At 47.6% G+C, this 13,516-nt stretch overlaps 1 protein-coding gene across 1 annotated transcript in view; it reads left to right on the forward strand.

Moving 5' to 3' along the window:
* The window catches only part of LOC102921577 (uncharacterized), a 56,327-nt gene that overhangs the window by 25,229 nt on the left and 17,582 nt on the right, over positions 1–13,516 (forward strand). The window contains exon 2 of the mRNA XM_016008864.3: positions 7,166–7,244. Coding sequence (XP_015864350.2) covers positions 7,166–7,244 — 79 coding nt within the window. The remainder of the gene's footprint in view (positions 1–7,165; positions 7,245–13,516) is intronic.

Below are 13,516 nucleotides of genomic sequence, written 5' to 3' on the forward strand. Positions count from 1 at the left end.
TTGGGGATCCGCTGAAGAGCCCATTCGCTTCCGAGTATGAAATCTGTGTGGTCACAAGGCCTAGTGCCTGCTTCCCAGCTCCTCTCTGTGACTCAATCTTCCTTACTCACTGGTCTTTCAGCACCTAGATCAACCGGGCTTTGAAAGACCTCGGGGCCCTCTGCATCTGCACTGGTCACCCCAGACTTAGGCCTCATTGTGACCTGCTACCATTACAAGTTGACTGTGCTTAAAACAGCCATAAAGTAAGTTTCCTGTTCACGCAGTGTCCGTCCAAGGGCACCGAGGACAGCACCTCACATGCTAAGGAGATACTTACTGACTGTTCCATTATCTGGGGGGAGGTAAAGAAGAGGCAAGAGTCAAATTGATCATTTCTGTCAAAATAGTCTTCAGTCTTCTTGCCTGACTTTTCCAGAATGTATTTAATTGGCTATCTTTAGTACATAAACTAGGTGAAAATCTTTTGAGTTTTATCTTTGTTTACTAGACTCCCAATATCTACCCTAACTGGATGTTGAGCTGTTGGCCCACACCCATTGGGTGGGCTTTCCATTCTGACAGGGCCTAGGGAAAGTCCTAGACCTTAGATGGAGAGAGCAGTTCAGTCTGGGGAGAAGGCTCAGTTGGATGTGCTCGCCATGCAGTCATGAAGGCTTGAGTTTGAGTTCCGGTACCCACATCAAAACGGCAAATCTCTGTGGTGAACTCTGGATGGAAAATAAGAGATCATGTATCAAAGACAAGGTAGAGACTGAGGAAAACACCCGATGTTCACCACTGGCCCCTGCACACACACACACACACACACACACACACACACACACACACACACACACACACACACACACGTACGCACATGCATACACGCACATCCAGAAAAAGAACACGTGAGCAGTGGAGCAGCCTCATGCTCATAGTAATATTTGGCAGCTCACCTCTAGGTGATCCTGACCCGGGGAGGGAGCAGACTGTAAATGGTGCCTGGCATTAGCTATCCTGTTGTCCCGGAAGCCAGCTGTTTCTTCAACCTTTCCTGTCTTGGGTCTCTTTCTGGGCAGAGTGCCTCTGTGATGCAGGCTGCCAGGCACCAGAGAGGCCACATAGCCCCAGGTTTTGGTCAAGGACAGCTCTCGTCAGCTGGGCATGTGTGATCCTGGCCAAACCCATTCAAACCCCTTCTCCACACCTAAGACTTTAGTGAATTTTGGAACCTTGACCGGAGCCGGCCTCCAGGAGCCCTCTGGCCTCCAATAGGTGTTAACCAGAAAGCCCTAGATTCTGTGTTGGCTGTGAAGTAGGAGCTGCACTGATAATCTCAGGCCTGCTTGTGGAAGGCCTGCTCTGCACCAGACTCAGGCTCACAGGGTCACCATGCTGTGGCACCTCTGCCCACCACCCTGGAAGAGATGACGGACCCCTCATTGTGCAGAAGAGGAAACCGAGGCCCAGTGAGCTCCAACAATTTTCCATTGTTTTCCACCAATAGCTCTTGTGACTTAGCAGATAGCTGTGTGAGCTGCTGGAGAGCGAGATTGCTGCGTTTGCTCCGGGTTGGAGTAAGCTGATGTTTCCCAGGGGATGGACTTGCTCAGGGGGTGAGCTGGACCTGACTCTGCAGGGCTCGCTCTTCTTCACTCTGAAAAGGATCCCTTTGTTCCTCCTCTCCCCTCTCCAGCAGTGGGGTGCAGTGTGCAGAGATTGGCTGCAGCTCACACTCAAGCTCTCTCAGCAGAGGCCAGTGTCCTCTCCTCACCGCCTTTTCTTCCTGTTTGTCTTCTCTGGCCAGTTCTGTCTGTCTGTCTGTGTATATACTGATATACCCACCTGTCATCTGTTAGTTTTTTGAAACAGTCTCGCTCACTCTGTAGCCCAGGCTAGCCTCTAGCTCTCAGTGGTCCCACTGCTCAGCCTCTTGAGAGTTGGGATAGCAGCTGGGAGCTTCTCTGTCGTCTGGACTGTGCCGTTTACTGCTCTTTGTTGGCTCCTGTAATTTTATTTTCCAGACATGCCTGAAATGCATCTTAAGAGATTTAAAGCCTTGCACTTTGTTGCCGTGATTTCCTTCATGTTGCAGGATTTTATTTGGATACAAGTCTGCTTTGTAAGGCCTGGCTTTTCCTCTTTCTTCCATCATTAAATTTCAATATCTCCCCATTTCTGTTCTTTTATAGAAATTTGTATTTCATTTTTTAGGATGTAATAATGGGTCTTCGGTGCCCTGCAGTTTGACTTCCCATCATTTTTGTTCTTAGATCATATGTCTGTGGAACAGAGTGCTTCTGTGTTCCTTGCTCGGAGGCAAGTCTGCCAGTGGCGGTTGTGGTGGTTAGCACTCTCTCTCTGGCCTTTTGGCAGGTCTGAGTGCCCACCCCAGTGTTAGCCCCCATCCTCCATTCTCTGACCCCGCAACACCAGACCAGTGTCTTAAAATTAGTGAGATTTTCCTGAACAAGGTGTGCATGTGTGTGTGAATCTGAGAATGTAAATGTATGTGTGAATGTGAGTGTGTGTGTGTGTGTGTGTGTGTGTGAATGTGTGTGTGTGTGAATGTATACGGCAGAGGGCTTGTGTATTCAGTGTCTGTGTGCACGGGTCTGAGGGTGACCTTGGCTTTTCTTCAGGTGCCCGTTAGCCTTCTGTTTAAGACAGTCTGTAGGCCAGGCTGGCCCACACACTTCCCAGGGTCTGCTTATCTATGCCGCTCGCATTGCCACTGTACCCAGCTTTGACTTGAGTTCTGGGGATCCATATGTTTTCAAGGCCTTTCCCCAACTAAGCCATCTGAATACCTTTCATGTACACAGACCATTTCTAGAAACTTTTATAAACTAGAATCTGAAATGACTTAAAAATATTAAGTTAAATGTAATAATAAGCAGATTTCATAATATCTAGACATTCTTTGTGTGTGCAGTGTTTGCATGATGTGTATGCATGTTTGCACACCTGTGTGTGTGTGCGCATGTGCATGCGTGTGAGAGGAGAGAGAGAGAGAGAGAGAGAGAGAGAGAGAGAGAGAGAGAGAGAGAGAGAGAGAGAATGTGGAGACTTGATGCTGGGTCTTTTCCTCTATCACTCTCTACTCTTTACTCAGGCAGAGTCTCTTACTGAGCCTGGTTGTTTGACTGGAATCTGCTGTGGTCTCAAGGCTTCTCATTTGTCCTGTTTCAGGACCACCTGGTGGTCATTTGCCCTGTGATGGTTCATCTTGGTTGCCACAACTTGACACACCTGGAGAGAGGGAACCTCAGCTGAGGAATTACCCTGTCTGATTGCCATGTGGGCATGTCTGTGGGGGACTGTCTTGGCTAAGATTGATGTGGGAGGGCGCAGCCCACTGTGAGCGGCATCGTCCCCAGGCAAATGAACCTGGGCTGTGTGAGAAAGTAGATGTCTTCCTCCTCCTCCTCCTCCTCCTCCTCCTCCTCCTCCTCCTCCTCCTCATCTTTGTGGTAAGGCCTGAATAGATGGCTTTTGAACAGATGAAAAGCTTAGGATGGTATTCCAGGGTTTTCTTAGCACTTTTTTTTTGAGGGGTGGTGTATGTGATAACAGCAGGTGTTAAGCACAGAAGGATTTGGGAAAAAATATTTTATTTATGAGCATGTAGGCCAGAAGAGGACATTGGATACCCTGGAGCTGGAGTCACAGGTAGCTGTGAACTGATATGGTTGCTAGGAACTAAACTCCAGTCCCGGAAGAACAGTCTCTCTAGGCCCTGCCTTTCCGTTTTAGCAGATGATAAAATTGACTGCCTGGGTTTGTTCTTGCCTGATCCTACGGGTTTAGATACTACTAGGTACTGGTACACTGTGAAGTGGATGGCTGAGTGGGAGACCCCAACACACATTGGCTAGTCACTGAAGTCACCACATAGGTGGTGGGGGAATGCTTTGTAAGGAGGTATACCATACCAAATTATTTGTTCTCAACTACCCTGTTTTTTAGAGCTCTGCCTTGCCCATAGGTCTTTCTCTGGATACTGCTGCTGGCATCCTTTTGATCCAGATAATGATGTCAATTGTATGCCAGGCTGAGTCAGCTTCTAGGGCAGTGTGTTGAATTTGTCTTTTTGGCATGTGACGTAGGTGATGTACCCTAGCCAATCAGACAGTTCATAAATGTACTTAGGAACACCTGGACTGTAGGATGCTCCCCCCATCTCCTATGCCCTCACCAGTGTCTCATTTCCTGCTCTGTCCCCATGCTCTGAAATCAGGTAACGTGCTCAGTGTATTCTGGGAAACTGGTCTGACTCAGTGTAGAGGGAACCAGCTACTCTTGGTTTCCACCATCTTGTGAGAACATGCAGGTAGGAAAGACACACCCTGCTGTCTGTTTTGGTCCAGACTGCCTACACACCGGGGGAAACCGTGTGCACTTCGAGTCTGTCTGATCAAAGCACAGGTGTAGACACGGGGAAGCGACCTGGGCTGTTGTGCCTGTTTGCACAGCTGATAGCGAGAGCCTTGTGACAGCAGCTTTGGAGTCGGGGCGTGGGTGAGGAGGCGAGGCTGCTGTTGAAGGTCTCCTTCTGGAACGTCTTCTACGGAGAATTAAACATTTACCTTCACTGATGCTCTCTGTTCTTGGCACGTGGCCGCAGACTTCGGGCTGACCTGGCTTCCCCGGCACCACAAGTCTGGATAGATGGAGGAAAACATGCCACCCTCTGCTCTCTTTGGTATCCAAAGCCACATTTTGCTCCCACCAGAGTCTGAAAAGTTAGATTTTGAGAAACTGAGGGCTGGGTGGTTCTCTTACAGCGTGGTGGGCCTCAGTTGCTGATTTTCTTCAGGTGGTGGCCTGAGATTGAATTAAGATGATTATCAGGAAATTTTGGACCTCCTGGTTTTTAGTCTTTGTATTTGAGTTAGATTTGCAGAAAGATCATGAATTGCTAATTAAAAAACCTTTCTTTTCTTTGTGAAAATAACTCACACTAATTATAGAAATTGGAAAAAATATAAAAAAAGCATAATGCTGAACATGTTTCTATTCAGGGATAATCACTAAAAACATTTGTTGTATTTGCCTGTGTTTTGTATGCATAATTAAGATCATTGTGTATCAATTTTGATTTCGTTTTTTGTTGCATACCGCATGAGTGTTCTCTCCTGATTGGTGGCAGCACAGTCTAGGTGTTTGCATGGGTTTCTTGTAGCTGCTGTCATGACTTCCTGTGTATGGAGGCCTTTAAACAGTATGTGTTTATTCCCTGGAGTTGCGAGAGACAGAGTGCCAAATCGGTGCAGGCCGGACTGATTCCTCAACCAGCTATGGGGCTCTATTCCTCGCTCTCTTGCTTCTGTTAGCTGTGGTGTTCAGGTCTTACTCAGATTATTGCAAATTAAATGTAGTACTAGGATTTGAATCCACACCCAGAGCTTCAAGCATCCTAGGCAAGCACTCTGTTTCTGAACTGTATCCCCAGGTTGTGCTCTTTTAAACAAACAAACAAAAAATCCCCAAAAACTTGTTTTTCAGTTTTGAGCTAGGCCATCACTAAATCACTCAGACTGGGTTTGTGCTCACTCTGTGGCCTCTATTGGCCGTGAGTCCATCCCAGCTTGAACCCAAGGTTGTTGCTATCTTCAGAGTGCTTGTTCATGTAAGGTTACATTCACAACTTTCAGGATGGGTCCTGCCATCTCTAGGGCTCTTGTTCAATCTGTAGTGCTTAAGAGGGGCTCTGAGGCTGGACTGTGTGGGTTCGAATCCCAGAGCCCCTTCTTACAAGCCAGACAACCTTGAGCATGTATCTTGATTCTCAACCACTCATTTTTTGATTGTAAAGTTGAAATAAAACACCTGCATTCCTGAGTTGGTCTAACCCTTGATGGTGTGTATGTGTATGTGTGTCTCTGTGTGTGTGTGTTGAGAGAGAGAGAGAGAGAGAGAGAGAGAGAGAGAGAGAGAGAGAGAGAGAGGACATATACAATACATGCTTAGGGGAATGCCTAGCTCACTTAAGAAATGCAGTTGTTTTTATTAAAAATTCTGCATAACATGATTTTTTATTTTAATGGCTTAATAAAATTTTATTTATGATCTACCACATTTATCTAATATTGTCTTTTTGTTTTTACCTCACACATAAGGCTACTGTGGATACACTTGACTGTCTAGTTTTGTTCTGTCTCAGATCAGTTCCCTACCATGGATTTGGGGAAATGGAACTGTGACTTCAAAGGGTGTATGTGATTTTCCAGCTGCTCAGAGTGTGGTGAGCAGCCTTCCAGAAGACTCACACCTGCCGTGTTCCTGCTGGCAGCTGAGATATGAGAGGGCCTGTGGAACACTATCACTTTAGAGCTAACGTTTAGACACTCCCGGGTCTTCTGAAGTTGTGTGCAGTTAAGGCTGGGGTGTGAGTTTGCCAAGGGACCAGTGGCCTTCTGTTTTGAAATGATGTCCTGTTCTGCTCTGTCTCAAAGTCCTTGTCTGTTTGTTTCAAAGACTGAAAGCTTCCTAGGAGTTCCTGAGGTCAGTGAGGATGAGTGTCTGTAGAGAGCGCATGCTGACGGCAGGGTGGTTCCAGGTTTCTGTGTAGACTCTTCTCAGATGCTCCCAACTCTGTTTGCAGTGGAACTCGTACGTTGGTTGGTGTTTTACAGGTCCTCCTTGACACTGCCCCTCATCCCTGCAGTCTGGGCCTCCATCCTGAGGTCTCATGTCTCTGGATTTCAGGAATTATTTTTCGGCTCTGTGCTCTGGGTCCCCAGACATCTTTTTCCTTTAATACTTTTGGGACAGTGGTGTGAGTCCCATGCTGTTCCCTCCTTTTTCCTTCTCTTCATGTCTTTATTTCAGAAGCCGCTATTTCTTCACTGTCCACTTCTACTCCCTCTCCTGGATCCAGCCCTGGGCCTCTCGTTTTACCGTGTTGGTCGCAGGAAACAGGAATGCCCTCACACCGTTGCCGTTGGCAGGAGGTTGCTGCGGACTCTCGGGAATGCAGGGGACGAGTGCAGCTGTCTGCTGGGAGTGCTAACGGAGTGCTCCCACCTGGGCTGTGTCCGTGTAGGACAGCGGACTGTCCGTCCTTCCCCTGGCAGCTGGAGAGGCGAGCACGCGTCTGCCTTCTCAGCACGGGTGGCAGTCAGGATGGGTGGCCTACCTCCGCACACCTCTTACTCCTTCACTTCTGATTTCTCCACAGGAGTCACAAGGTCACCCTGACGGGAAGTCAGCTGACTGTCGCCATCACTGAAGCAGCAGCTCCTGAGTGTGAAGAAAAGGTAAAAACTACCCATCCTTGGGGAGATGGCAAGCCTGCCTCCTTGCTGCCTGGCCTCTTCTCGCTCATCAAAGCCCTTCCTCAAATGTCTGCCCAGAGGCTGGTTTTGAATTGAGGTTTTAATGTCACTGTGGTTGTGCCTGGCCGACCCCAACCTTGTCCGTGGGAGCCTCTAGGTGGCTCAGTGGACAGTTGCAGTAACTGTCTCCCTACCCAAACATTTAACTTTAAACCAGCCAGTAGGTGCCATTTCTCAAACTGTTTCTGTATCTGCAATTATTCCAAAGAAGGCTTTGGCTTATCCTATCTTTGCTGTCCTCGGATAGACAAGTGCCAGCCCTTCTGTGGTGATCACAGCAGTCTCTTGGGGCTAAAGTGCCTTCCCACTTCAGGTAATTGTACACACAGCATGCAGTTTCCTTCTCCCAGCAGTCTTGGAGGACAGGCAGGCATATGGTAGCCTTTCAATCCAAGACAGCAAACAAGCTCAGAAGTTCAAAGCTTGCTCCAGGGCACAAGACAATGTGGATGTAGTCTGTTTTCTCCCTCCCTGGAGCATCTTAGTCTTCTCTTTGGAAACCATGGCAGGCTGCTTGTGTCAAGAAACCTGGAGCCCCACCCTTCCCAGCCTCAGGTTCCTTTCAAGGAGTGTTGCTCTTCTGTTAACCCTGTTATTCTTCATCACCAGCCTGAGCTTTCCTCCACAGCCAGTGTCCTCCCCCTGATACCTTCCAATCAGCCTTGAAAGTGCCCTCTCCCATAGGGCTTATTTAAATGCTGGGAGTATAGATGTTCTGTATGAATGCTGCATAGTCATACTTCATAAGTCAACTGGAAGTCAGTGTCCAATCAACTTGATCCTGCTGCATTTGACAGTGTTTTCTTTTTCCTTTTTTAAATAATTGCAAATGGTTCTGTCAATCAGGGTGGCACTGCACACCGAATTGCCATGTGGAATTGTTTAGTTAAATGCAATTTCTAAAAAAAGAAAAGAATCAACTTTTAATTAGAAAGCAGATTGTCAACTGACATTTGATTTGTCCTTTGATGAGGAAGTTGGAAAGCAGATGCCATGGTGCGAGGCCAGGTTGTGGTCCAGAAGGAGGCAGATTCGCTTAAGAGCAGGATGCAGTTTCAATGAACCATTGTTTCCTGAAATAGGCTGACCTTTCCGGTTTTTTGTTGGAAGGCTTTCCTCTGTATGTGATACCAGTTGCCCATGGGACTGAACAGGAGTCCTCTAAACAGGACCATGCTGGCAAGGTGTAAGTTGCAGGGCCCATGACCAAGATCAGCACTCTCGTTACTAGGAGTACTTGAGAAATCAGCAGACCTTCCATGATGCTGTATCTGAATAGTGAATGTATCAGGCTGTACACTTCCAGTTGTAGCATAAAGCAGATTTTGTTTTGTTTTGTTTTTTGTTTTGTTTTTTTTGAGACAGGGTTTCTCTGTGTAGTTTTGCGCCTTTTTTTCCTGAAACTCACTTGATAATCCAGGCTGGCCTCGAACTCACAGAGATCCGCCTGGCTCTGCCTCCCGAGTGCTGGGATTAAAGGCTTTTTTTTTTTTTTTTTTTTTAACTTTTTTTTTTTTTAAGATTTATTTATTTATTATGTATACAGCATATGTGACTGCAGGCCAGAAGAGGGCACCAGATCTCATTACAGATGGTTGTGAGCCACCATGTGGTTGCTGGGAATTGAACTCAGGACCTCTGGAAGAGTAGTCAGTGCTCTTAACCTCTGAGCCATCTCTCTAGCCCCCCCCCCTTTTTTTTAAGGTTTGTTTATTTATTATGTATACATCGTTCTGCCTGCATGCCAGAACAGGGCACCAGATCAAATTATAGATGGTTGTGAGCCACCATGTGGTTGCTGAGAATTGAACTCAGGACCTCTGGGAGAGCACTTAGTGCTCTTACCTCTGAGCCGTTTCTCCAGCCCTAAAGCAAATTTTAAAAAGGTTTTATTGTATGTTTCCATCATATATTATACTGTTACATAGAGGCATTTTCATGCAAGTATTGTACTTTGAGTATATAAACCCCCACCCCCACCCCCATGTCTTTCTACTGTCCCCTTCCACCCATTAGTCCCTTAGTCCCTTTCTTCCCATGGACAATTTTACTTCTTGTCATATATATATATATATATATATATATATATATATATATACACACACACATATACATACATGCATATATATATATGACATCACTTTAAATATCTCTATGAAATAAATCTAGGAAGCACAAATGAGAGAAAACTGAAATTTGTCTTTCTGAGACTGACTTAATTTGCTTAATATGATTATCTTTGGTGGCAATCATTTTCTTGCAAATGACATAATTTTGTCCTTTATGGTTGAAGGAAATTCCATATGAATTCTCTCTGTCCATTCTTCTTGTTGTTAGCTAGCTAAGGGTTTTTGTTTTCTTAACTTTCAAGCTTGGGTGCCCGTGATGCTGGGGCTGTAACAGGCAGCCTGTGCACCTCCTGGGTGAAGTGGTCTCACTGGTTGCACTCCATTTTGAGCTGGCATGGTGGCAGGGACACACTCAGTCACTGTGAGAGGAGAGGACGACAGGAAGGGGTCGGCAATGAGACCACCTCCAGGTGCCCATCATTCCCCATGACGCCTCTGTGCTCCATAGCTTTTTCTGTTTCTTGTTCAACAGTTAGCAAACGTGGGTATGGCGAGGGCACCTCGAACTCAGTGTGGTCATGGTTTAGCTCTTTGCAGATCTCTGCTCTCCCCTCCATCTCATCCAGATGTGTAGTAGTTGACTTGCTTTGCTTTTCAAGCTAAGAAAGACTTGAAGAGTCATCTGGTCATGGTCACCTTTTCTCCTTCAAATCCTGAAGGTCTCAGTGCTTCTCTCAAAGTAAGTCTCAACCTCATCTACACCTTCCCATATCCAAACCAGCTTCCTGTTTCCTAGCTGCCTGCCAAGGCCTGTCAGCTGGCTTCCTGGCACCCCTCTGTCTCTGTTCCAGTCCTCCCTTGTGCTGAGAAGTATCTTGAACAGTACTGAACTTGGACGGAGCCTGTAGACTTGAGAGGACTGTGTGGGCTGAGGATTGCAATGACTCTGATTTTCCAAATGCAATAAAGTATCTGTCAGGCTTTCAAAGGTGTAAGTAGGATGGCTGTTGTGTTATGGGACATGGAACAGGGGGTGGTTTGTTCCCAGGAACCCCAGAATTTCAATTCCTAGAACTCAGAGGTGAATCATTATTTCATTTGGAACCTTGATAAGTTCACAGCTGATACATAGTGAAAAGATATTTTAACACCTCCTTCCCTCCCGAGTGGTCCTGCCCCCTAAATATTCTTGGCATAGGAATGTTGAGCAGCATTGTAACTCAGGAACTCATGAATATGTCTAGGCTTGTGGCAGAAAAGACCAGCGCCCTGCAGGGAAGGAAGAACATTCGAGCTGGCCATACAACCCTCCTGTTCACACTCTTCCCTGCCGCTTTGCTGGTCTTATCTGACCTTGAACTTTCTCTGGTGGGTGTTTACGTCTCCCTGCACATCTCTTGCTCTAACACCTCATTCTCACAGGCTTCCTGATCAAGGTAAGGAACAGGAATAGTGAAATTACAGCTGGAGTTTTGGTGCAGTGTGGCCTCTAAGGAACACAGCTGCTCTGTGATCTTAAATTTGAAATATGACTGATGAATCATAGCAAAAAAATGACGGTGAGCTGCCTCCCAGGAGATCCACAGGTGCCACGGGCTATGGTGGAGTGTGTGTCAGAGATGGGCCCTTCCTCACCTTCAGAGCAGAAAGTAATGTGATCTTTATGGTGGGTCTTACCGGGCATTGGCAACCACTTCAGACAGTAGGAGGTCCGTAGGGCTGTCCTGATGGCAAAGTAGGTTGTTGGGGACATGTTGGGGATGGGGCATGAGCTCCAGCATGTGGGTAGGAGCTAGATCATGGAGGACCTTACTTGGGGACAGAGTTAAACAAGGAGTTTGGCTTGTTTAATTCTGTAGCTAGAGGAACATTGTTACAGAATTTGCGCTAGGGAGTTCTGGGTCAGATTCCTCTTTGGAATATGACTGCCTTCTTAAAATCCCCCCACCCTGCCCCTAAAGGCAGAGGTCTTATTCCCATCCTGTGTCATTTAATCCATTCTTTTTTTAGAAAAGTATTTATTTTATTGTGTGTGTGTGTTTGTGGTGGAGGTGTACTATGGCATGTGTGCAGATCAGAGAACAGTGTGAGGGAGTCAGTTCTCTTCCACTGGGCAGTTCTCAGGGGTCAAAGCAGGTTGTAAGGCGTGGCGGAAGGCGCCTTTACCTGTTGAGCTGACTCTCCAGCCATTTCATCTGTTCTTGTGGGTGTGAGACTCAGAGTTCTGGACTCCCCTTTGTGAGGCCCAAATCCAGTTTAGTGACTTAACCGTGACGATGCTGTGCCGCTGGACTGCAGTGGCCCAGTGAGTGCCCTGCTGGAGGATGGGAGAGCTCCTGTGCTCCTCACTGCTCGCCAGGGAGGGCCTGGAGGATGGGAGAGCTCCTGCTTGTCAGGCCTGGAGGATGGGAGAGCTTCTGCTTGTCAGGCCTGGAGGATGGGAGAGCTTCTGCTCGCCAGGGCCCAGAGGATGGGAGAGCTTCTGCTCTCAACACTGCTCGCCAGGGAGGGCCCTGCAGCGGCGCCTGGACGTTCTGGCTTCCAGTTTCCTCAGGTCTTGGAAACAGTACTCTAATGGTGCCGTGTCAGCAAAATCCTGAATTTGTAACAATTTCTAGCTGCTGGGAATCTAGATGTCTAATGATCAGTTACCGCTCACTTGGCTTTCTTGTTATTAGTCTGACAGGTTGGTTTTTAACCCTGCATGTCGAGTAATGGATATTTATGCCAGAAATATTTTTGTGTTGAAAAAGTTTCCAATGACTGCACTTTCAAGCAGGCATGAGGTTTAGATGAGTCATCTGTGCCCCTCGACTGAAGATGTTCACATCTCCATATCTGCTGCCACAGTGATTTTGAAGCTTGCCGTATGTTTTTGTTGGTCAGGGGAAGTGAGGGGATGGGCAGGTATAGCACGCTTTACCCTGCCCGTATGGGCAGTGGTTTTAGATGAGGTTAGGCATGTTTTCATACCGAGGGCTTTGAGAGTTGAGAGAAAACACAGGTTACACAATGGTTTCGGCAACCTTCGGGAACAAAGTTCAGGCCTGAATTCAAGGCTGTGGGGATAGAGAAGAGAAGGGGACATGCAAAGCAGTATGGGAGGGCGGAGCCGGCGGAAGAGAACTTCTGTGTTGGAAGTGAGGTAGGAAGTGGGGCCAGGGTAGCCCATGCTTTTGGCTCCAGCTGTGGTAACAAGAGGAGCAGGCCGACACCAGTCAGATGGGGCAGCTTGAAGTAGCAATGTTCTCCCACTCCGTGCAGACAGGTGACTGTGGAGGAGCTCTGTTCCAGGGCCACATCAGCACCATGTGGCACCGGCAGTGGGAGTCACAGGGGCTGATTGGTTGAGTGCGAAGATGGCCCTTTGCTCCATTGAGATCCTGGCATTCGGGAGTTGAGTGGCAGGGAGGCGGGTCAGATAGGCACTGAAAGTCAGTGAGGATTGCAGCTTTACCTAACCCGGGGTGCAGTGACTTCAGAGTCCAGGCTTAGTGTGTAGCGGTGAGTGGGGTGGCAGTGGCAGGGCCCGCGACCATACAGCTCCCTGACTGAGGCTGCTGGAATGTTCTTATTGGTAGTGACTCCACAGAGGTCTGAGTGGACCGAGGCCATGGCCAGCCTGGAATACGGGGACGTCTGAGATGAACCCACCTTCGGTGCTCGGAAGCCTTTTGTTCTGTGTGGCTTCCTCATGCCACTTCCCACCCACCCTCGACGTCCACTTCAGAAAGTCAGCATCAAGTTCAACCCTAAAGATGGTGTCTCAGTTCAAGACCAAATAGATATCAACTTGTTAGTGACAGATGAACTTTAGTAGCTCAAGGTTATTGCCTGATGGGGCATTTTCCTTCTCCCAGCCCAAGACCCACTCTAGGACACCCTGTGAACACACACCACTGCCCCTGTGGACACACACCACTGCCCCTGTGGACACACACTATCTGGTAAACATTTATAGCACCCAGTTCACTGCCTGCCTTTTGCAGAATATTTTAACTTTGTCAGGAGTCTGGGCCTACAGTGAAGCCAGATAATAGGCCTCAAGATGTTACACTCAGCTTTCACAGTCTTTTGAACCCACCTGTCCAGTCCTGCTGCTTTCCCGGCCACTGGCCGCTTCAG

The sequence above is a fragment of the Peromyscus maniculatus genome, chromosome 7, assembly GCF_049852395.1.
Source record: "Peromyscus maniculatus bairdii isolate BWxNUB_F1_BW_parent chromosome 7, HU_Pman_BW_mat_3.1, whole genome shotgun sequence".
In the NCBI taxonomy this organism is placed as follows: Eukaryota; Metazoa; Chordata; class Mammalia; order Rodentia; family Cricetidae; genus Peromyscus; species Peromyscus maniculatus.